The 24,393-nt window shown below is 41.5% G+C and overlaps 1 protein-coding gene across 2 annotated transcripts in view; it reads right to left on the reverse strand.

Annotated features, from left to right (window-relative positions):
• The window catches only part of LOC129853969 (cadherin-23-like), a 565,813-nt gene that overhangs the window by 509,448 nt on the left and 31,972 nt on the right, over window positions 1-24,393 (reverse strand). For both annotated transcript variants that reach the window (XM_055920546.1, XM_055920536.1), the window contains exons 2-3: window positions 9,247-9,344; window positions 5,754-5,828 (exon numbers count right to left, since the gene is read on the reverse strand). In XM_055920546.1, coding sequence (XP_055776521.1) covers window positions 5,754-5,828; window positions 9,247-9,331 — 160 coding nt within the window. In that variant the 5' untranslated portion in view covers window positions 9,332-9,344. The remainder of the gene's footprint in view (window positions 1-5,753; window positions 5,829-9,246; window positions 9,345-24,393) is intronic.

The raw sequence follows: 24,393 nt of genomic DNA on the forward strand, positions 1-24,393 counted from the left end.
CAGCTAGATGCAGGCAAGAGTGTGCAAGGCGGTATTGAATGTCACTGTCTGTCAATGTGTCACTCTCTGTCACATCTAATTTGTCTCTCGACCTCTGTGCACCTACGTTGTAAAATTTCATTCATAGGCTAGGTTGTAGAAACCTCATTATGGGAATAGGGAAAATTCTAGTATCATGTAGTAGCCTAAACCTATCACTGTTACATTTAACTGGGTGAATGGAATATGAATGACAGTCATCCAATAAGTCCATGCTCATGAAAAAAAATGGTCATCCCTCATTTGAAAAGGCACTGACCGCCACTTGTGTGCAATAACAGTGTTAAACGTGATTTTTGAATGACTACCTCATCTCTGTACCCAACACATGCAATTATCTGTAAGGTCCCTCAGTCGAGCAGTGAGATTCAACTAGTTACTAATTACACTTTGGATGGTGTATCAATACACCCAGTCACTACAAAGATACAGGCGTCCTTCCTAACTCAGTTGCCAGAGAGGAAGGAAACCACTCAAGGATATCCCCATGGTGGCTTTAAAACAGTTACAGAGTTTAATGGCTGTGATGGCTGGAGAAGCCTGAGGATGGATCAATAACATTGTAGTTACTCCAGAAAAGTAAACTAATTGACAGAGTGAAAACTGCAAAAAATGGTGCAAAGAAAAAAAAACTTTGTCCAAAATACAAAGCGTTACTGTATGTTTGTGGCAAATCCAACACAACACATCACTGAGTGAGTACCACTCTTCATATTTTCAAGCATGGTGGTGGCTGCATCATATTATGGGTATGCTTGTCTTTGGCAAGGACTAGGGAGTTTTTTAGAATAAAAAGAAACTGAAAGGGGCCTCCCGAGTGGCGCAGTGGTCTAAGGCACTACATCACAGTGCTAGAGGAGTCACTACAGATCCGGGTTCGATCCTGGGAGACCCATGAGGAGGCACACAATTGGCCCAGCGTTTCTGGGTTATTGGAGGCTTTGGCCGACTAGTATGTCCTTGTCCCATTGCGCTCTAGTGACTCCTTGTGGTTGCCGAGTGCATGTACGCTGACTTCGGTCGCCAGCTGGACGGTGTTTCCTCCGACACATTGGTGCGGCTGGCTTCCGGGCTAAGCGAGCAGTGTGGCTTGGTGGGGTCGTGTTTTGGAGGACGCATGTCTCTCGACCTTCACCTCTCCCAAGTCCTTACGGGAGTTGTGGCGGAAGAATCAGAATTAGTTGGGTAACATAGATCATTAAGATGTCTTATCTGAATAATATGCTTATGTGATATACTTGTTATTAGAATGTATTACTCCGGACTTTGGTGTTGGCGGTTGCACTTCTTCCTTCAGCTGGGGCTCAGTCACCTGGGGCCCAGAGAAGGGAGAGGTCAAAGTTGTCTTTCACATGTCCCTGGTGCTATGTAGAATATCAGAAAGGGTATGTGAATGTGTCTTTACCTATTCATAAACCATGTGAAGGGATGGCGTGGTTAATGGGGAACCAATTACTTGTCTCCACAATGTCTGTGCGCCAGTCACTCCCTCCTTTGGCATTTGGGGATGTGTGTGGTAATGTCTGGAACCATTGTATGTCATCTCTGATGATGCACGTATCCTGGGATAGTGTATGACCTAGAGGCTCACTCCCCTCAGTGAGCTTGTCCAGGAGTGGGGTCAAGAAGGGGTTTTACTTGAAATGGGAGTTTCTGGAGTTGACAATTTATTTATGCCATTGGATGAGTTGGTGTTTGTGTGCTATGAAGTACCAGGAACGAGATTGGAACCTCGTTTTAGGGGCCAAACTAAACGATAATCTGGCTACGGGATACTCCTTTCTCATTTAAAAAGTCTCAGCTTGTGACCCGTTCAAAACACCTGTTATGTCGACTAGGGGGTGGATCTTTGCTATAAAAGATCTCAGTAGCCTTTGTGCTGTGGCTCTCAACGAACCATGAAAGAGACAGTGATTCGTCGACAAGCCATCACTATTGCTAAGCTCTCACTATTAAAGATTTAGTTTAAGTATAAGTCTGACTTAAGTTTGTCTCTCCTCATTTGATAATACAGAAATTAACCACCCCAGAGTTCAGTGATGGGTCAAGACTGTAACTACCAATTGGATATCACAACATTGGAGAGAAAAGGGGTAAAAAGTACCACAAAAAAGGAAAAAAATAAGAAAGAAATGGAATAGAGCTAAGCACAGGCAAAATCCTTGAGGAAAACCTGGTTCAATCTGCTTTCCAACAGACACTGGGAGACAAATTCCCCATTCAGCAAGACAATAACCTAAAACACAAGACCAAATATACACTGGAGTTGCTTACCAAGCAATGTTGAATGTTCCTGAGTGGCCTAGTTACAGTATTGGCTTGAAAATCTAAAGCAAGACTTCAAATGGCTGTCTAGCAATGATCAACAATCAACTTGACAGAGCTTGAAGAATTTGTTAAAGAATAATTGTACAATCCAGGTGCGAAAAGCTCTAAAACATCAGAAATATTCATATCTGTAATCACTGCCAAAGGTGATGTATTGACTCAGGGGGTTGAAAACGTATTTAATCAAGATACATTAGTGTTTATTCTTTCATAAAATTGAGCTTTTTGGCCATCAAGGAAAAGGCTATGTCTGGCGCAAACACAACACCTCCCATCACCCCGAGAACAGCATCCCAACAGTGAAGCATGGTGGTGGCAGCATCATGCTGTGGGGATGTTTTTCCATCGGCAGCAACTGGGATACTGGTCAGAATTTAAGGAATGATGGATGGCGCTAAATACAGGGGCATTTTTGAGGGAAACCGGTTTCAGTCTTCCAGAGATTTGACACTGGGACGGAGGTTCACCTTCCAGCAGGCCAATAACCCTAAGCATACTGCTAAAGCAACACTCGAGTGATATAAGGGGAAACATTTAAATGTCTTGGAATGGCCTCGTCAAAGCCCAGACCTCAATCCAATTGAGAATCTGTGGTATGACTTAAAGAATGCTGTACACAAGCGGAACCCATCCAACTTGAAGGAGCTGAAGCAGTTTTGCCTTGAAGACTGGGCAAAAATCCCAGTGGCTAGATGTGCCAAGCTGATAGAGACATACCCCAAGAACACTTGCAGCTGTATTTGCTGCAAAAGGTGGCTCTACAAAGTATTGACTTTGAAGGGGTGAATAGTTATGCACGCTCGAATTCTGTTTTTTGTTATAATCCTTGTTTGTCTCACAATAAAAAAATTTTGTATCTTCAAAGTTGTAGGCTTGTTGTGTAAATCAAATGATATAAACCCCTCAAAAAATCTATTTTAATTCCAGGTTGTAAGGCAACAAAATAGGAAGCTATTTCGCAAGCTATTATAGCTGAAGAGCTAACCAACTATACGTTCAATGTTAGCTAGCTAACATTTGGCTTTAACATTTCTGGCGCAGGCGTCCCGCTAGAGACCCACCTCGACAACATCCGGTGAAATTGCAGAGCGCCAAATTCAAAATACAGAAATAGTCATAATAAACATTCATAAAAAATACAAGTGTTACACATCGGCTTAAAGATGAACTTCTTGTTAATCCAGCCGCTTTGTCAGATTTCAAAAAGGCTTTACGGCGAAAGCATACCATGCGATTATCTGAGGACAGCGCCACGCTTACAAAAGGATACAAACATTTTACAACCAAGTAAAGAAATTACAATAGTCAGAAATAGCGAGAAAATGTATCACTTACCTTTGAAGATAAGGTAGGGTTGCAGTCACAAGAGTCCCAGCTACACAATACATGTTTGTTTTGTTCTATAAAGTCCCTTTTTATATCCCAAAAACTCCGGTTATCCACTGGCTCAAAGGCGGTCAAAACATGCAGATGAATACATCCTAATAGTACCGGTAAAGTTTGTTGAAACATGTCAAACGATGTTTATAATTAATCCTCAGGATGTCAATTGTCTAAATAATCGATAATATTTCAACCGGACAATAGCATAGTCAATAGAAAGGAAAAACAACGAAGGGAGCGCACTCGGTCACACGCAAAACCAGCTGAAAACAAGCCTGAAACAATGTCTAAAGACTTTTGACATCTAGTGGATAGGAACTGCAATCTGGGTGCTAACCCATTAGATACTCTAAAGGCATTCAATTGAAAATACCCACATCAAAAAAAATCCCACTTCCTGGATGGATTTTCCTCATGTTTTCACCTGCCATATCAGTTCTGTTATACTCACAGACATTATTTTAACAGTTCCGGAAACTGTGTTTCTATCCAAATCTACCAATTACAAGCATATCCTAGCTTCTGGGCCAGAGTAACAGGCAGTTTACTTTGGGCACGCTTCTCATCCAGACGTCAAAATACTGCCCCCAAGCCATAAGAATTTTTAACCAGCAATGCAAATATTTTCTGATTCTAATAATATTACCACACAGATTATAAATGTAATGTTCGCTAGCGAGGCAGCAAACAGTACGCTTTAACTTGCAATGAAAATTACTTTCTGACAAAATTAGGAACGTATGATATCTGAAAATATAGCTAGACTTTTACCCGTATACATGAATGAACGCTTCACGGCAAACTTAACTAAGTTTTGTTTGTAGCTACATCTTGTTTGGCTAGCGCTGTGTCAAGTCACTCTGGTTCACACTGACTGTGGCATGTGCAGAAACTAGCCCATCACTTTTTCCAAATGATCTGTCGATAGCGACCTGCTAAATTCAGGCCATCAATGTTGTTGAGAAAAGTAGCAAAACTTTTGTAGTTCTCGCTGGCTAACATTATTCGTTTTTGTGGGATGGAGTTTTGGCCTGCCTGGTGCCAATTGTCACGCCCTGACCTTAGAGATCATTTTTATGTCTCTATTTTGGTTTGGTCAGGGCGTGAGTTGGGGTGGGTATTCTATGTTGTGTATTTCTTTGTGTTTGGTCGGGTGTGGTTCTCAATCAGAGGCAGCTGTCTATCGTTGTCTCTGATTGAGAACCATACTTAGGTATCCCTTTTTTCCACCTGTCTTTGTGGGAAGATGACTTTGTTTAGGGCACATAGCCTTTGAGCTTCACGGTTTGTTTCTGTAGTGTTAATTGTTTTTGTTCTGCGTCTTTTTCCCAAATAAAATCAAATGTACACTCACCACGCTGCACCTTGGTCCCCTCCTTTCAACAGCCGTGACACCAATAAGAAAAAGTGTTCCAAACCTCTGCCAATAACAACTCGTTTTCAGTTTTCCCCTCCCCACTCAGACCTCTCTCAGAAAGTCCTGCTTGAGAAATTGCTATTTTTGTTTGTTTTTGACCATTTTCATTGAAAACAATCACAGCAAGATACTTAATTGTTACCCAGAAATAATTCGATATTGAGATAAAAACGGTTGCATTGAAGCTTTTAACATCAACTCTAATAATAATTCTGACCATAAAACTGACATCCAAACCATACAAAAATCCGTGAAATAATCAATATTCAATGTAACGTAAATACTTATCTCAACAACAATATTATATTGACATCAAAACTGCCCCACACTGATACCGTGATATTTTACACGGTGTAAAAACTGTCATTCCTCAGACACTCCTCACTTCAAATAATCTCTTCATGTCTTTGTCACATATTTTATTTCCTTTTATTTCCCTAAAAGGGGGAAATCACACCTGAACCAGTGATTCTTTAATGTTCTATATCGCTCTGGTCCTCCATATCTCTGTAAATCACAAATGAAAACTGGACTGTCTGCTGAATTGACACACAAATCAAATATGGTCACAAACACTAAGACTCACCGACTGGTGTGTTCTCGTAGATGAGAAGATAGGAGTGGAAAAAGTAGTTCTGGAAGCGTGGTGGCTGGTTGGAGGCTTTGGAAGAGGAGAGAAAAAGAGGGATTAGGTTAGGCACTATAGGGTCTTATGATATCCCTATACAGGTGTGAGAAATGTGAAATAATACATGTTTAAGTACCTGGACGCATAGGCATACACTGCAGGAATACGGATATGTGCATGTGCGTGCTTGCGTACATCTATGATTTTAACAAAGCAAATTACAAATCGATTGCGGCACTCGTGCGGACAATACACTGGCCGCTACTCTAACTCTGCGATGCATACAAGACCCTCCCCCACCCTCCCTTTGGCAAATCCGACCATGACTCCATTTTGCTCCTACCGTCCTATAGGCAGAAACTCAAACAGGATGTACCTGTGACTAGAACCATTCAACGCTGGTCTAACCAATCGGAATCCACGCTTCAAGATTGTTTTGATCACACGGACTGGTAAATGTTCCAGGCAGCTTCCGAGATTAACATCGATTTATACGCTGACTCTGTGAATGAGTTTATAAGGAAGTGCAGAAACCGTGAATAGATGGCGGCTTTCGTGCAAAACTGAAAGCGCGAACCACCGCATTTACACAACATCGACGGGACAGTAGTGGAGAAGGTAGAAAGTTTCAAGTTATTCGCTGTGCACATCACAGACAAACTTAAAATGGTCCACCCACACAGACAGTGTGGTGAAGAAGGTGCAACAGCTCCTCTTCAACCTCAGGATGCTGAAGAAATTTGTTTTGTCACCTAAAAACCTGACCAACATTTACAGATCCACAATTGAGAGCATCCTGTTGGGCTGTATCACCGCCTGGAAGACGAGGTTTGTACAGGTGCATCAAAGCTGGGACCGAGGGACTGAAAAACAGCTTCTATCTAAAGGCTATCAGACTGTTAAACAGCAATCAATAACTCAGAGAGGCTGCTGCCTACATACAGACTCAAATCATTGACCACTTTAATAAATGGATCAATAGTCCGGTTAAATACTGACACTTTAACAATGATTAAATATCTTACATTACTCATCTCATATGTATATACTGTATCTTATACCATCAATTACACATTTCCTATGCCGCTCGGCCATCGCTCATCTATATATTTATATGTACAGTTGAAGTCGGAAATTTACATACACCTTAGCCAAAAACATATAAACTCATTTTATCACAATTCCTGACATTTAATCCAAGCAAAACGTCCCTGTCTTAGGTCAGTTAGGATCACCACTTTATTTTAAGTATGTGAAATGTCAGAATAATAGAGAGAATGCTTTATTTCAGCTTTTATTTCTTTCATCACATTCCCGGTGGGTCATAAGTTTACCTACAATCAATTGGTATTTGGTAGCATTGCCTTTAAATTGTTTAACTTGGGTCAAACATTTTGGGTAGCCTTCCACAAGCTTCCCACAATAAGTTGGGTGAATTTTGGCCCATTGCTCCTGACAGAACTGGTGTAACTGAGTCAGGTTTGTAGGCCTCCTTGCTCGCACACGCGTTTTCAGTTCTGCCCACAAATTTTCAATAGGATTGAGGTCAAGGCTTTGTGATGGCCACTCCAATAACTTGACTTTGTCGTCCTTAAGCCATTTTGCCACAACTTTGGAAGTATGCTTGGGGTCATTGTCCATTTGCGACCAAGCTTTAACTTCCTGACTGATGTCTTGAGATGTTGCTTCAAAATATCCACATCATTTCCCTTCCTCATGATGCAATCTATTTTGTGAAGCGCAACAGTCCCTCCTGCAGCAACACACCCCCACAACATGATGCTGCCAACCCAGTGGTTCACGGTTGGGATGGTGTTCTTTGGCTTGCAAGCTTCCCCCTTTTTCCAACAAACATAACGATGGTCATTATGGCCAAACAGTTCTATTTTTGTTTCATCAGACCAGAGGACATTTCTCCAAAAAGTACGATCTTTGTCCCCATGTGCAGTTGAAAATCGTAGTCTGGCTTTTTTATGGCTGTTTTGGAGCAGTGGCTTCTTCCTTGCTGAGCGGCCTTTCAGGATATGTCGATATAGGACTTGTTTTACTGTGGATATAGATAATGTTTTACCTGTTTCCTCCAGCGTCTTCACAAGGTTCTTTCCTGTTGTTCTGGGCTTGAGTTGCACTTTTCGCACCAAAGTACATTCATCTCTAGGAGACAGAACGCAGCCTTCCTGAGCGGTAAGACAGCTGCGTGGTGCCATGGTTTTTATACTTGCATACTATTGTTTGTACAGATGAACGTGGTACCTTCAGAGGTTTGGAAATTGCTCCCAAGGATGAACCAGACTTGTGGAGGTCTACAATTATTTTTCTGAGGTCTTGGCTGATTTCTTTTGATTTTCCTATGATGTCAAGCAAAGAGGCACTGAGTTTGAAGGTAGGCCTTCAAATACATCCACAGGTACACCTCCAATTGACTCAAATTATGTAACTTGGCCTATCAGAAGCTTCTAAAGCCATTTCTGATATTTTCCAAGCTGTTTAAAGGCACAGCCAACGTAGTGTATGTAAACTTCTGACCCACTGGAATTGTGATATAGTAAATTATAAGTGAAATAATCTGTCTGTAAACAATTGTTGGAGAAATGACTTGTGTCATGCACAAAGTAGATGTCCTAACCGACTTGCCAAAACTATAGTTTGTTAACAAGACATTTGTGCAGTGGTTGAAAAACAAGTTTATTTGACTCCAGCCTAAGTGTATGTAAACTTCCGACTTCAACTGTACATATTGTTATTTCATCCCTTTAGATGTGTGTGTATTAGGTAGTTGTTGTGGAATTGTTTGATTACTTGTTAGATATTACTGCAATGTCGGAACAAGAAGCACAAACATTTCGCTACCCTCACGATAACATCTGCTAACCATGTGATTTGATTTGATTTGAATGACTTCTACCTACAGTATCAGTCAGAAGTTTGGACACACCTACTCATTCAAGGGTTTTTCTTTATTTTAACTATTCTCTACATTGTAGAAATATAGTGAAGACATCAACACTATGAAATAACACATATGGAATCATGTAGTAACCAAAGAAGTGTTAAACAAATCCAAATGTATTTTATATTTGAGATTCTTCAAACTAGCGAGAGTTGTTGAAGCGCAACTTCTCGAGACAATGTGTTGTTAGAACTTCGGTAGCGTTTTCCTCAAATTTGCTTTGTTAAAGTCCAGGCAGACAAATTATTCAAGATGGATCATCAGGTGTAGATGAAGAAAGCTAGACTAAAGAGATTAGCGATTGATAGATATGTAAAACAAAACAAAAATAATTATAAGAGAGGAACATTTGGGTTCAGAGAAGAGTTTAAGTATAAAATAAGAGGAGAGGGAGGAGAACAAAGGAAATGTAGGAGTGGAATGTGATTGGATGGAAGGATATGAGAGAGTGAATGAGAGAGGGATAACATTGAGAGTAAATAGTAAGTAGTTGGGACTCACCTTCACAAAAGGAGTTTAGGATGAAGAAGGATAGGAGAATCTTGGCCACCGTCATCCTGCCACCGAAACCCACACTCCACAACATTGCCTGCTCCACACTGCAACATACACACACATAGTACACACTCAGTGTGTGTGTGTTTTAAGAAAATGCTAATTTTCTAGAGTGAAAATGTACATTTATGACTGTAACTACTGTTCTCTGAAGGCGGGAAATGAGGTACAACACAGCTATGGGGAATTTGCATGCAAGGGCCCTCTACTGAAGAACATTAGAATCACGCCTGACACGGCCAATGAACACCAAGCCCCGCCTTCCAAAGGTGATAAACCCGAGATATGGATTAATTCCTTCAATTCAGTACTGCTCTTGTTCAAGCCTCTTAATATAGGAAAGAGGAGCCAACTGAAGAGTCCAATAGAATATTTATTATTGCTCCCATCTGTCTCATGTTAGCTTTTTCAAAAACTCTAAAACTGGCAGAAATTATGTTCAAAGTAGTCCAACCTACAGAATAAACTAACAGACCACTCCAATAACATTTTCAGTAACGGTTACAGAATATTTTGGGGGTTTCTATGGCTGTGATATGTTGTTGTTTATCTACCTTAGTTGAATGCACTGACTGTAAATCGCTCTGGATTAGAACGAATCATAGATGTCTAGGCTGTTTCACAAGTTTGAACATCACAGGTAAGGCACAGTTTAGTACAGTAGAGTACGATATGGTATGTTACGGTACAGGACAGTAGAGTTTATTTAATAGAATAGACTACAGTACACTACAGTATAGTTTAATTCCGGACATCTGTGGACGTTGGAATATAGGCCGGTCCAGACCAGACAAATCTAAACCAAACATAGACATCTATGATAGGTTCGTATTTGGTCCCAAGAAATGTAGGCCGATCCTCACAGGCCCCCAAAAAACGTTGCTGTCGGTAAATGCTTAGTGGGAAAGTATGTCACACCAATGGAAACCCCTGGTCCACTCAATGTACATGCGTTACACTCGTACACAGGGCATGTAACCTCCGCTGCTCCACAAAAGCAAACGGAGGAAGCAAAAATGGAAAATCTCAAAAGCAATTGACCTGTAGGACATAGTCATAACCTTAGGACGCAACATCACCTTAGAGTTGCCATGGGCGAACTTCATACAGGAGGGGTGAATGGATAACGGCTGGAGATCTCCAATGTGTTTAGCTGAGACCAAAGCAGGGCGGTCTTGTAGGAGAGGATCTTCAGATGCGCATAGTCCATCGGTTCAAAAGGGGGCCTCACACAGCACATCCAAAACCTAATCCCAAGTGGGCGGAATAGGTATAGAAACTGCCCTGAGACAGCGCGTACCTTTTAAAAACCCTTGGTGTGGGACCATCAATTCCCACATGACACACTGATATAGTTGCCATGCATTCAGAAATTATTCCCACCCCTTCACTTTTCAACATTTTGTTGTGTTACAGGCTGAATTTAAAATTGATTACATTTAGATTTTTAGTCACTGGCCTATACCCAATACCCCACAATGTCAAAGTGCAATTATGTTTTTCTATATGTTTACAAATGAATAAAAAAATCTAAGGCTGAAATGTCTTGAGTCAATAAGTATTCAACCCCTTTGTTATGGCAAGCCTAACTAAGTTCAGGAGTAAAAATGTTCTTAACCAGTCACATAATAAGTTGCATGGATAAAAGTGTTTAACATCATTTTTGAATGACTACCTCATCTATGTACTCCACATATACAATTCTCTGTAAGGTCCCTCAGTCGAGCAGTGAATTTCAAACAGACTCAACCACAAAAACCAGGGAGGTTTTGGAATGCCTTGCATATAAGGGCACCTATTGGTAGATGGGTAAAAATTATAATAGAAGACATTGAATATCCTTTTCAGCATGTTGAAGTTATTAACTAAACTTTGGATGGTGTATCAATACACCCAGTCACTACAAAAATACAGGCATCCTTCCTAACTCAGTTGACGGAGAGGAAAGAAACCGCTCAGGGATTTCACCATGAGGTGACTTTAAAACCGTTAGAGTTTAATGGCTGTGATAGGAGAAACCTGAGGATGGATCAACAACATTGTAGCTACTCCACAATACTACTAACCTAATTGACAGAGTGAAAAGGAGGAATCCTGTATGGAATACAAATTTACCAAAACATGCATCCTGTTTGCATAAGGAACTAAAGTAATACTGCAAAAAATGTGACAAAGCAACCTTTTGTCCTGAATAGAAAGTGTTATGTTCGGGGAAAATCCAATACAACACATTACTGAGTACCACTCTCCATATTTTCAAGCATAGTGATTGCTGCATCATGTTATTGGTATGCTTGTAATCGTAAGGACTGCAGGTTTTTAGGATAAAAAAGAAACAGAATGGAGGCTAAGCACAGGCAAAATCCTAGAGACTTACCCAGAAAGACTCGCAGCTGTAATCACTGCCAAAGGTGCTTATACAAAGTATTGACTCTGAGATATTTCTGTATTTAAGTTTTAAAATATTTGCAAAAATGTCTAAAAACATGTTTTCACTTTGTCATTATGGGGTATTGTCTGTAGATGGGTGAGAATAAATATTTTTTAATCCATTTTGAATTCAGGCTGTAATGCAACAAAATGTGGAATAAGTCAGGGGGGAAGAAATACTTTCTGAAGGCACCTTCAGAGTAGAGAATGAACTACCCTGCTTGAAAACCCTCTGTAGGAACATTAAAATGTCCACCAGAAAGCGCTGAAAAGGAACAATTCTTTAATTTTGTCACCAAGGCTTGAACACCTGCCATTTATTTCCATACAACCCTCTCGTGGAGGGTGGCCTTGCATACTATATAGTAGCAATAACAAAATGTGGAATAAGTCAAGGGGTATGAATACTTTCTGAAGGCACAGTAGATATTCCTTATATTCCTCTGTGTGGCGACAACGCCCTATCTCCATGTGCTCTCCAAACTCCCACCATTTGAGAGCTCTTTGTTCATGTTAAACTTGTTTAAACTTTGTATTTAAACTACATTTCTGTTGAATCTACATTCCATATCATTTTACAATAATAGCTATCATTACAAGCATTTAATTCCCTTACCATGTATTGCAACATTAGTTTGGCAGCGTAGAATATAGGCCTACTCGACCGACAGGAAATGTATGACGATGAAACCGTTTAGCCTACGCTAAACCAATGTCAACTTTTCACTTCAAGAATTCAGTATTGTTGCATTTCATTGATCTATAACTTCTGAGTGAAGTGTACACAAACGTTTGCTAGACTCACTTTCATTAAGTTTGTTGGCTGTTTAGTCCTTGGAGCTCCTCGCCTGTCTGTGTCAAAGTTTGGTATCTGTCGGAGTTGTACAGTGCCTCGCAAGAGTATTCATCCCCCTTGCCTTTTTTCCTATTTTGTTGCATTACAACCTGTGATTAAAATAGATTTTTTTTTTGGGGGGGGGGGTTAAAATAACTACACAATCAATTGCGACGACATCATACAAAATGCTAAAATAGACTAATCAAAACAAATCCCACTCCTTCAGTCACAGTCCAGCCCAAATCACATCCCTACACAGGCTCAGGGGCCTCGGCTGTGAAATCACGGAGTCATTCAGCAGGCACTCACAATGTCAATTTTCTCAGATTTCTTTGCTTGTGCTGTGCAGTTTTTGATCACTGCAATAAATTATACAAAGTCCACCTTTTTCACATGCAATATGTCAGGATCAGTCGGTTGGCGAGAAACATTCACTGGTGGCTCACCACCTCCAGACAGGAGAAACGCTGGACAGCCCTTATTCTTGCCACTTGTCTCCTTCACCCCAACAGGGCACTCCAGGAATTCGGGCACATGTTCAGCACGACAATTTAAGTATTTAAACTCAGCTCGCATATTATTTTCTTCCCATCTGCATCACTTGACACATTACCAAATATTTGTCATTCGTCACATTGGATGGGCTTGGGCACGAAAGCTCTTACTGAGTATCTCACAAAGCCGAAGGTAGACTACTTCAAAGAACAACAGTGTGGATGGAGTGAACCTTTTCACTCCATCCCCCATACGGGTCAGTAGATGTGCACCAACCAACTCAGGTACTTCCAAAGGTACACTATATATACAAATGTATGTGGACACCCCTTTGAAAAATTGGATTCGACTATTTCAGCCACACCCGTTGCTGACAGGTATATAGAATCGAGCACAAAGTCATGTAATCTCCATAGACAAACATTGGCAGTAGAATAGCCTTACTGAAGAGCTCTGTGACTTTCAATGTAGCATCGTCATAAGACACCACCTTTCCAACAAGTCAGCCGCGAAGTGGTAGGCCACACAAGCTCAAAGAACGGGACCGCTGAGTGCGTGTAAAAAATGATGTTGCCTCAGTTGAAATGCGATTCTGTGCTTCCAACTTTGTGGCAACAGTTTGGAGAAGGCCCTTTCCTGTTTCAGCATGACAATGCCACCGTGCACAAAGTGAGATCCATTCAAGAATTGTTTGTCGAGATCGGTGTGGAAGAACTTGACTGGCTTGCACAGACCACTGACCTCAACCCCATCGAACACATTTGGGATGAATTGGAACGCTAACTGCAAGCCAGGCCTAATTGCCCAACATCAGTGCCCGACCTCACTAATGATCTTGTGGCTGAATGGAAGCAAGTCCCCGCAGCAGTGTTCCAGCATCTAGTGGAAAGCACTTCCCAGAAGAGTGAAGGCTGTTATAGCAGCAAAGGGGGGGACCAACTCCATATTAATGCTCATGATTTTGAATGAGATGTTCGACAAGCAGATATCCACATACTTTTGGTCATGTAGTGTATATCTGTATCCACTTCCTGCACCACCCCAGAGATACATCCCTGCTTTGAAGATCCATACACGACACATTCCAAACCCAATATCTTCAGGCGCAAAGCACGGTTCTTCTGCTCCGCGAATAAACAAAAAAACGAAATAAGACCACTTCTTGTAACTCTCACTGACGCCACGTTATCCAACACATCCATGAGTTTTATCGAGAAGTCAAACGAATCTATCACGTAACTCCACCAGTCCAAAACCCTCACTTAGACTAAAAACAAGTTTGAACTAGGCTTGGTTATACTAGATTTCACCACAACTTTACCTCTCGTTTTCTTTCTTCCTTTCTTGCAGTCAGTTTCAAACAGAACATCCACTTCCGCCTTTGCTCCGACCCAGATCTAAGGAAAGACCTTCACAATGATGCTTGCGATCTGATGGCGACGAACCCTTGTCAATCGTTACTGCCAAACAACACATCTAGCCAGTGGCGGTTTTAGCATATAAATCTTGGTGGGGCAAACTCAACCAATTTTTTTTATGCATGCCAGCAAAGCCACTACACAACACTAAACAATACATGAATTGCACTGTAACGGTGACAAATGGTGCCCACAAACTGTTAGGGCCTACATAAAGCTGTCCCTACAGCGGAGCTTTCCTTTTAGCACCATGGAGTGAATCCTCACCACCGCTACACCGGTAAACTGACTTGCTAAAACAAAGATGGTTTCTACTGACTCCTTGTGGATTTGTGTAAGTCGATAAGACAGCATTCTACATAAATGACGAATGCTGATATGAGTTTTGACTTTTGAACCATACAAACATTATTACACTTATGTTCAGTAAATTCATAATGTTTGTTCTTAACACTTAGCTCTCAGTAATAGCAAGTGCAAGCAAACAGACTGCGACAAGGTAGGCCTATTCATTCAGCACTTTCACAATAGGCAGAGACAGAATTTCAGATAGATATTAGTTAAGATAAGGCCTCAACATCTTGCTGAAGTTAACTTCACTCTTCTTTAAGTCACTACAGAGAGAGAGAGAGGGGATGTGGTTAGCCTACCATTTGAAGTATTTTATTAGGCCTATGTGGTCTAAAAAGGAGATAAAATACAATCACGGGGATCCACTTTTATAGACAATATACCGACGCACAGACAGCACATTGTGCAAACAAAACAATCCCTCGCAATATCAACTGGAATTAGATGGGTCTATTACTGAACATTTATTTGAAAAAACAATTTGAATGGGAAGAGACTGTCACTGGCAAACATGGTTAAAGACCCAACAACATTATATAGTATCCCCTCCTTGTGAAGAAAAGCACATGAGCTAATTATAATACACAAAGTAAGCAAAACAATGAAATGCATCATTCCAAAATTGCCTAAAATGATGAATAAGATACGGATGAGATTGCCCTATATAAGCAATTTAACAATTGAGGTGTACAAACTATGGCATAAGGGAACGAGGAGCGGATATGAGGTAAGCTGTAATTTCGATTAAGACATTAATGAGCGAGATAAGCACTTTGAATTCAGAACATGGGCGTTCTTACAGTATTCTCCCTGTACACCAAGTTAGAACCGTAGGATAAATAACAGGGGAATATAAGCAGACAATGAAAGCTTTTACAATATTTGATGATGACATTTCCCTTAAACAGGCTTTAGGCTACATGTGCACCACCAAGTCAGAACAGTAGTTCTGATGGGAAGAGGGACCAAACTCTTAGGGTGAGCTACAGGGTTATTAACAGCTTACTACACAACATACACTTTATACTTATCTCCCTGGCATATTACATAATTTATGCAGGAGCATACAATACATATTTTTGGACCGATGTGCTGTGCTCACTTGAACAAAAGGTGGTACTTCTTGAGGCCAAACTTTGTCATCAAATTTTGGCATTCTCTGGATTTATGGGGATTTCAAGAGAACTGGGAACTCAACAACAACAAAAATAGGTTAAATCATGATGTCAGTGATCTTCAGGTCGGCGCTCTAGAAAGAGGCCCCGAGTTCCCAACTTGGAATTCCGAGTTGGACCAAAATGTATTTTCCCAGTTGGAGCTTGATTCTTTACAAGTTTCCAGTTGTTGTGAACGCACTAAGGCGTTGTCCAAGTTCCGAGTTTCCAGTTGTTTGGAGCTCGGCAGAAGTAATGCTGGTTTGACAGCATGGCCAATGTATTCAACCTTTTCTGGCCAATGGTGTTGAGTGTGAATGTTTATCATTTTAAGCTTGGAAAAGAGACCCTTTCAGACAGATGTTTTAAATCCAGACTTGTACCACACACCCTCTCCACCAAATAGTAGGCAGGGGAAGCAAAATAGTGATTGCTTTGCGACGCTCACAGTTAGCCACTGATTCCTTCCAAACCACTCATTGTTGAATATGCAATTTCCAACTTGTTGTTTAATGTTTAGGTCCAATGGCGGATGAGCACCAATACATTTCATCTATAATTTATCTTCATATGACAAGGATTGAAAAAGATTTGCCAGTAGATTGTCGAGTCATGATGATGACTACTTGTCTAGCTAAGATTTTGAAAGTATAGTGTTGACATGATCAGTCCAATCAAAGCTACAGTTGATATAACATTATTTGACAGACAGATATCTGTCTGGACAGGGAAAGGAAATAACAGGTGATTGAGTCCAGGTGAGTTCAAATGATCGCTGATGCACGTGACAAGTGAAGCAGGTGTGCGTAATGATGGTGGCAAGAGTGCGTAATGCTGAGGAGCAGGTGTGAGACAGTACCCCCCCTCCCCTAGGGGGCAACACCCGGCGTCCCACTTGGGTGAGCCTGACGGGCCAGCCGAGGCACGGACGCTGGGCATGCAGGCTGGGCGTAAAATCCTGACCAACTGGCAGAGGCATGGGAGCCTGGCGAGCCGGCTGAGGCATAGGAGTCTGACGATCCGGCTGAGGCACGAAAGCCTGCTGATCCCGGAACATGAGAGCCTGATGAGCCGGCTGAAGCGTAGATGCCTGGCGAGCCGGCTGAGGCGTAAAACCCTGGCGATCTGGCTGAGGCTTGAAGTGGAATGGGCGCCGTGCCAACAAAGGCAAGGAAACCTCTCGAGCCAGTTAGGGGGTGGAATTCCAACGAGCGGGCTTAAGCACCCCTGGTTCCATCGGTGGCGGCCCCTGTCACCACCAAACGAAACGCCAGCACTCCCCGATGCGCCATTTCATGGCTTCCGCATTCTGTAAGGACCGTCGCTGAAGTCGAGAAGCAGGTACGGGGAGTCAAACATTTAATGAGGAACAGACAAGGAACAAGACAGGAACAGTGTCAGCACACAGGTGACAAAACGGCATACGAACGTTAATGCGGAAGCTGGCAACAGAGCTAGGGGACAGACAGATATAGGGGAGGAAATGACAGGTGATTGAGTCCAGGTGAGTCCAAATGATCGATGATGCATGTGACGAGGGAAGCAGGTGTGTGTAATGGTGGTGGCAGGAGTGCGTAATGCTGTGGAGCCCGTCGTCCTCGAGCTCCAGGGGGAAGTGCGGGAGCAGGCGTGACACTGACGACTAGTGGATGGGGAATTTAACATGAACTGCTCATTTACGCACTCTTTAATACCTCATAATCAGGACGTCCAGGTGTTAATGATCTCGTGAAATTCACTGTCTGTCTGGCAAAATATTTTTAAAAAGAAGGGAAGTGTTAATTATATTTAGAGAGAGAGAGCTTATCTGTTAGCACGGCATCATTAGGCCAACTGTAAGGTTGATATTAAATAGGCATAATCACACTTAATATGAGGAGGGCATAATTAAGCTTCTTGCTAATTGCAGTGTTTGTTTAGTGGTATTTACTGTTAATGTCACCGAGTTGAGTGTTGAGTCTAGTGCTGTGCCACATGGGAACATGACTCGACACTTACATTCTATCCACATCTCATCTCAAGGACTGGGGTGTATTTCATTTGTGCACATCGTAGAAGACCGTTGCAAAACATTTTGCAACTAAAATTAGTTGATTTTGAAGTAGATACCTCCCTGTTTCGGCCTGTTTGTTTCCGTTTGGTTTCCAGTGGATACACCCCTGATACACTGTAGGCTAGGGAGATGTCACACTGTCTCCCTAAATCTGGATTTCACTTCTTACCCTTCAATTAACATTTGTAAATGTATAGCTTAATGTCAATTAATAATGAACACAATGCAAGGTCAAGGAAAAACAAATGATGTTATTTTGGGTAAAAATTAAATAAATCAACTGGTCCTCTCTATATTGTGGTCACCACAAAAAGGTTAAAACAACATTAACATGACAACATAAACCTGTGCTGCCCCTGGGCCATGTTCAGTCAAATAGATACACTACATGACCAAAAGTATGTGGACACCTGCTCGTCGAACATCTCATTCCAAAATCATGGGCATTAATATGGTCTTGGTCCCCTTTGCTGCTATAACAGCCTCCACTCTTCTGGGAAGGCTTTCCACTGGATGTAGTAATAATGCTGCAGGGACTTACTTTCATTCAGCCACAAGAGTATTAGTGAGGCCGGGCACTAATGTTGAGATATTAGGCCTGGCTCGCAGTCTGCCTTCCAATTCATCCCAAAGGTGTTTGATGGGGTTGAGGTCAGGCCTCTGTGCAGGCCAGTCAAGTTCTTCCACACCGATCTCGAAAAACCATATCTGTATGGACCTCGCTTTGTACATGGGGGCATTGTCATACTGAAACAGGAAAAGACCTTCCCAAAACTGTTGCCACAAAGTTGGAATCACAGAATCGTCTACAATGTCATTGTACACTGTAGCGTTAAGACTTCCCATCACTGGAGCTAAAGGGCCTAGCCCGAACCTGTTGTATATACTTTATAGTGTATGTATTGAACAAAAATGTGACTCACCACCTCGATTCTGTCTTATGTAGCAAAATGTGAAATGTTGTTTTTTAGATTGGATAAAAGTAGAGACTCAGAGCTACAAAATGGTATATCATACACTGCATTTGAGGAACAATAGGAAAGTAATTCTCCTTTGAAAGTTGATCAACTTGTAAACTCACTTTTGAGAAAATCGCCTGTGAATGTTTTGGTATCTGATGAAGAGCTCTTCTTTGTCTACACCCATTCAGTATCGTTCACACCCTCTTAAGCTTTAGCCCCACCCATCTCGTTTCGCTCTCGAGGCGCACACTTGACACTGACCGATGATTTGTTTAGCACTGGATAACATGAAAACAGCCTAACCAACTCTGCTAGCAACAATTTCATTGCGCTTTTTTGCAGATGTATACTGACACCAGCCATATTCAACGGGTGTTGTACACACGTCAGTTAACGTTAACTAACGAGCCAGCCAGCTAACGTTAGCTAGTTAAACAACAATGAACAAAGTGTCAACAATGACTAACATTAGGCTCTGACTAGAAAAGAAAATGGCTCTGGGAAACAAATAATAACGTCAGCTAGGGAGCCAGCCAGATAACATTAGCTAGTTAGCTAACAGTACACTTTACCTTGAAATTAAACACTTTCTGTCAAAATTAGAAATGTTTAATATCTGAAAATGTAGCTAGCTAACGCTAGCCTATCTTACATCATCATGCATTATCGACGCGTCTCCCTGTCAGGAATGCCATACCTTGGTTCCCCTTATTTTGAAGATGTTATCCGGAGACAGGTGTTTTCTCCCTCTCTTTATCTATCATACTCTCATTCCACTGATTTCAAAACTTGATCCTCCAGGAAGTGGAGAGCAACACTTATGCAGCTCTACTACACAATACATTTAAAAAAAGCCGCGTTCGACAGGATTACCAACACAGATTGACGAGCTCAAATAGACAGAAGCCTTTAATATGGCAGACCAATCTGAACTTCTCTCTTGGCATGTCCAGCCCACTCATTATATCAGCCAATCATGGCTAGTGGGAAGGTTGCCTTAACCAACAAGGCTTGTAATTTAACAATTGTATTCATATTTACAGATGGCATACAAGTTTGTATTAATGCACATGAAAGTTCACATGTTTGAGAAGGCATTTCTGCAACAAAATTTTTTTGGGGATGAAATAATCACATTCAAACGGCTCTTTTGTGAAGTCGTGACATAAACATAGCTTCCTGAATCGGGTCACAAGTATAAACGCAACATGCAACAATTGCACTGAGTTACAGTTCATATAAGGAAATCAGTCAATTGAAATATATTCATTAGGCCATAATCTATGGATTTCACATGACTGGGTAGGGGCGCAGCCATGGGTGGGCCTGGGAGGGCATAGGTTGGACATACTGCCAAATTCTCTAAAACAATGTTGGAGGCAGCTTATGGTAGAGAAATAAACATTAAATTCTCTGGCAACAGCTCTGGTGGACATTCGTACAGTCAGCATGCCAATTGCACACACCCTCAAAATTTGACACATCTGTGGCATTGTGTTGAGTGACAAAACTGCACATTTTAGAGTAACCTTTTATTGTCCCCAGCACAGGGTGAACCTGTGTAATGATCATATTTAATCAGCTTCTTGATATGCCATACCTGTCAGGTGGATGGGTTATCTTGGCAAAGAGAAATGCTCACTAAAAGAGATGGTGCATCTATTTTTAGAAAAACAATATTTTTGTGCGTAACAAACTTTTCTGTGAACTTTTATTTCAGCTCATGAAACATGAGACTAACACTTTTGTCATGACTCTCCTGTGAGGATCCAATGATCAGCTTGGCAATGGTTGACAAATAAGCAGGCCCTCTCTCACCCACAGTAGAGGGGAGGGGGGTGCTGGGCCGCTTTTTGACACCTCACACCCGGTCGTAAATGCTCTCTAGTATCAACCAAAGGAATATCTTTGTTCACAGACTTTTGCCCACCCTAAACTCTAATCAGTGGATCACCCTAAACTCCAAAAAGTGGATAATGGAACAATAATTGGAACAATAATTCTATCATAAATTATGTGGGAAATGGTCAGTGGGGACCTAAAGAATAATAAGGTCATATTGTTTGTCATTTTGTGATGTTATTAAAAACTGTATGAACCAAATACTGTAACTTAGGAAGAAAACCCCCTTTAGCTGTCAAGTTTTCATCCAATCTGAATACAATATGAAGAACGATGAAAGTATTTTTTTGTGAAGATATTATTGCGATATTGATTTTCTAATGAGATAAGTGTGTGAGTCAGTGAGCGAGTGGGGCCCGTCAGTGGACAGCTCAGACAATGCCGAAACCCTACCTGACTTCTCAGAGATCAGGCCTTTCATAATTCATTACCCCCCCTTCTCTCTCTCTCTCTCTCTCTCTCTTTCCTACCCTAACAAGGCCTCACTTGTCTGTTAAATTAATTTGCTTACAATTCCATTTCCAGCATTTATCTTTTTTTGCCTTACTTCCCTCTAACCCACTTTGTTTTGCTTCACACTGTATTTACTCTAGGCCTGGGCGATATGGCCACAATATTATATCATGGTATTTAAAAAGAAATGATGGTATTTTACATTTTTTTACATTTACATTTTACATCATTTAGCAGACGCTCTTGTCCAGAGCGACTTTCAGTAGTAGTGAGAGCATACATTTTTTTTTTTATACTAGTCCCCCGTGGGAATCGAACCCACAACCGTGGCGCTGCAAGTGCCATGCTCTACCAACTGAGCTACACGGGACTTTTTAATAATAAAAGTTATACATTTTCTTTATGAGTAGTGCATGACCCTAGGGTGACAACACATACATTCTAAGTGATTTCAATGGGTCTTTCTCCATTCTGTTCAATTCAACTTCAACCCACAAAAAAAGTAATCATCTTCATCAATTTCTGCATTTGAGATCATTACGTAATGGCTGCCACGTAGGGCTGCACGATATGGGCAAGCAATCTGGGCCTTATTTTTAACCAAATGTTGCAATTTGACTTGTGATTTAGATCAAAACACTTGGGATAACTGTTGGAATCATGGAAATAGAATGTCTATTCGAATTATATAGTTAGAATATAATAGTGGCCACTTTTAATAGTGTTGTTTGACATGACAACGAATGAAAATGCCAGGGAGGAATTATTGTGACAGGGTAAGATAGGTGTTTCCTAGGGGACCCTATAATCTTTGGCTACATTGACTGCTTTCTCTTAGCTACTTCATGTAGTTAACATATTATTGGTTTGTGTATTCCTCTAATTTAGAAGATACTGTTGCACAAACAACATGCTGATTTAGGTCTACACCATCACTGGTATTATCAGGCTGTATAGCTAATTACGCTTGCTCCTACTCAGTACATTTATTAGCTAGCTAGCAATTAGCGGCTAACAATCATTGGCTAACAAGATTTAGGACCAACTTGCTAAGAAAAGACAAACTAGCTGTTTGCAGATGTAAGAAACACAAGCTAATAGTGTAATTATAGAATGCTAATGGATTTATATTAAAAGGCTAAGTGACAACTGCATCGTTGTCATCAACATTGTTGCATATGCTGCATTGACCATGCAGACTGAATGCAAGTGTCTAGTGGTTGAGGAACAACAAATGCGATCCTTGAGTGACAGGAACCGGGGCTAGGTCTGTGTGGAAAGCGGCATGGAGAGAGACGACTCAAGTAGCGAAGTAAACTATAAAAATGGTTGTTACACACTGCATATCACATTTAACATACAAAACTAAAATACCGATATAAAAGGTCAAGTAAAAACCCAAACCGGTCCGTGCATCAATACAGGTAAAAAACGGTATGCCACCCAGTCCTAATTTATTCCCTTCAGTACAAAGGAGAGGCAGAGAGGGAAACCAGCCAATGCCTCAGCCTCTCTCAGGAATCCAACAGCAAAGCTAGAAGGTATAATCCAAAGATAAATAAACAGCCTAAAAACCTTTGTGAAATACAATAAAATACAGTAAAATAAACATTCAGTTCCCATTCAGTCTCTGGTATGCTGTTTGAGATACGGCACACAGTGGATTCAATTCAGCCAAATAAAGAGAAATGTGCAGGTGAGGCAGAAAGAGACAGGAAAGGTAGAGAAGATAATAGTAGTGATAGTAGTGTCAGTGCAAATGGGGACATTTGGTTTCCTATTTCCTCAGCATTATTGCAGATAGCATTCAACACCCTTGTCTCCTCTCCACTGCGGCTTCCTGTAGCCCTCTCTATAGCCTTTCTCTCCTTCTCTCTTACCCTCTTTACATCCTTTCCCTGCTGTGCCCTGGAGACCCTGCACTCCCCCATCTCTCTCCTCATACCCTATCCCTGCCTCTTTTACTCCCCCTTTCCCTCCATTCCCTGCTGGGCCTTGGGTCCCTCTTCTCCCCCTCTCTCCCCCATGGCTGTAGTCCTGTAGCAGGGGAGATTATGTCCACTCAGTGGGTGCACAGAGAGAGCCTTAGCATCACGCCTCAGTGTGTGTGCGTGCAAGTGCGTGTGACTGTGTGTGCGTGTCTGTGTGTGCCGAGGAATGCTCCACACAGAACCTGAGTGACCCGGGGGAGCAGTTCATGTGTTATATAATCTCCTACTTCAGCAGCGCTTATCAGTAAAGCATAAAAGGCCTGAGGCAGTATTAGCTGCAAATCCTGGAGCAATGTTAAACTGATCCAATCTAGCCAAACACAAATTAGTGCTATAAAGCAGAGGAAGAAAATAATGATAGACTCATTAGAGCTGTGTTAAAGGTGCAATAAGCAGAAATCACTCCGCCATTTCCTGGTTGCTAAAATTCTAATAGTTTGTGACAAAACAAGCAATGTATAGTGTAGAGAGTCATTGTACCATCTAAACCGCAGTGAAATATATTTTCAATAAACCAAAATATTGTATTTTCAGCTGTTTGAAAATGGTGTACAAAACCAAAAGTAAAAGACCCAAAAACAAAACTTAAGAATGGGAAGCATGGGCCTCCCGAGTGGCGCAGTGGTCTAAGGCACTGCATCGCAGTGCTAGCTGTGTCACTAGAGATCCTGGTTTGAGTCTAGGCTCGCAACCGGGAGACCCATGGGGCGGTGCACAATTGGCCCAGCGTCGTCCGGGTTAGGGGAGGGTTTGGCCGGCAGGGATGTCCTTGTCCCATTAGCGACTCCTGTGGCGGGCCGGGCGCATGAACGCTGACATAGTTGCCAGGTGTATGATTGGGTTCAATTAGTCCATATTTGTATTCCAAATGGTACGCTATTCCCTATGTAGTGCACTACTTTTGACCAGGGTCCATAAGGCTCTGGTCAAAAGTAGTGCCCAATGGAGGGAATACGGTGCCATTCGGGACATAGCCCATTTGGTTCAATGGGACCTGGATTAAGCAGCATTTAAAAGCATAGTTATATGTTTCATATGTGGACACA

This window comes from Salvelinus fontinalis, chromosome 1 (assembly GCF_029448725.1).
Source record: "Salvelinus fontinalis isolate EN_2023a chromosome 1, ASM2944872v1, whole genome shotgun sequence".
Lineage (NCBI taxonomy): Eukaryota > Metazoa > Chordata > Actinopteri > Salmoniformes > Salmonidae > Salvelinus > Salvelinus fontinalis.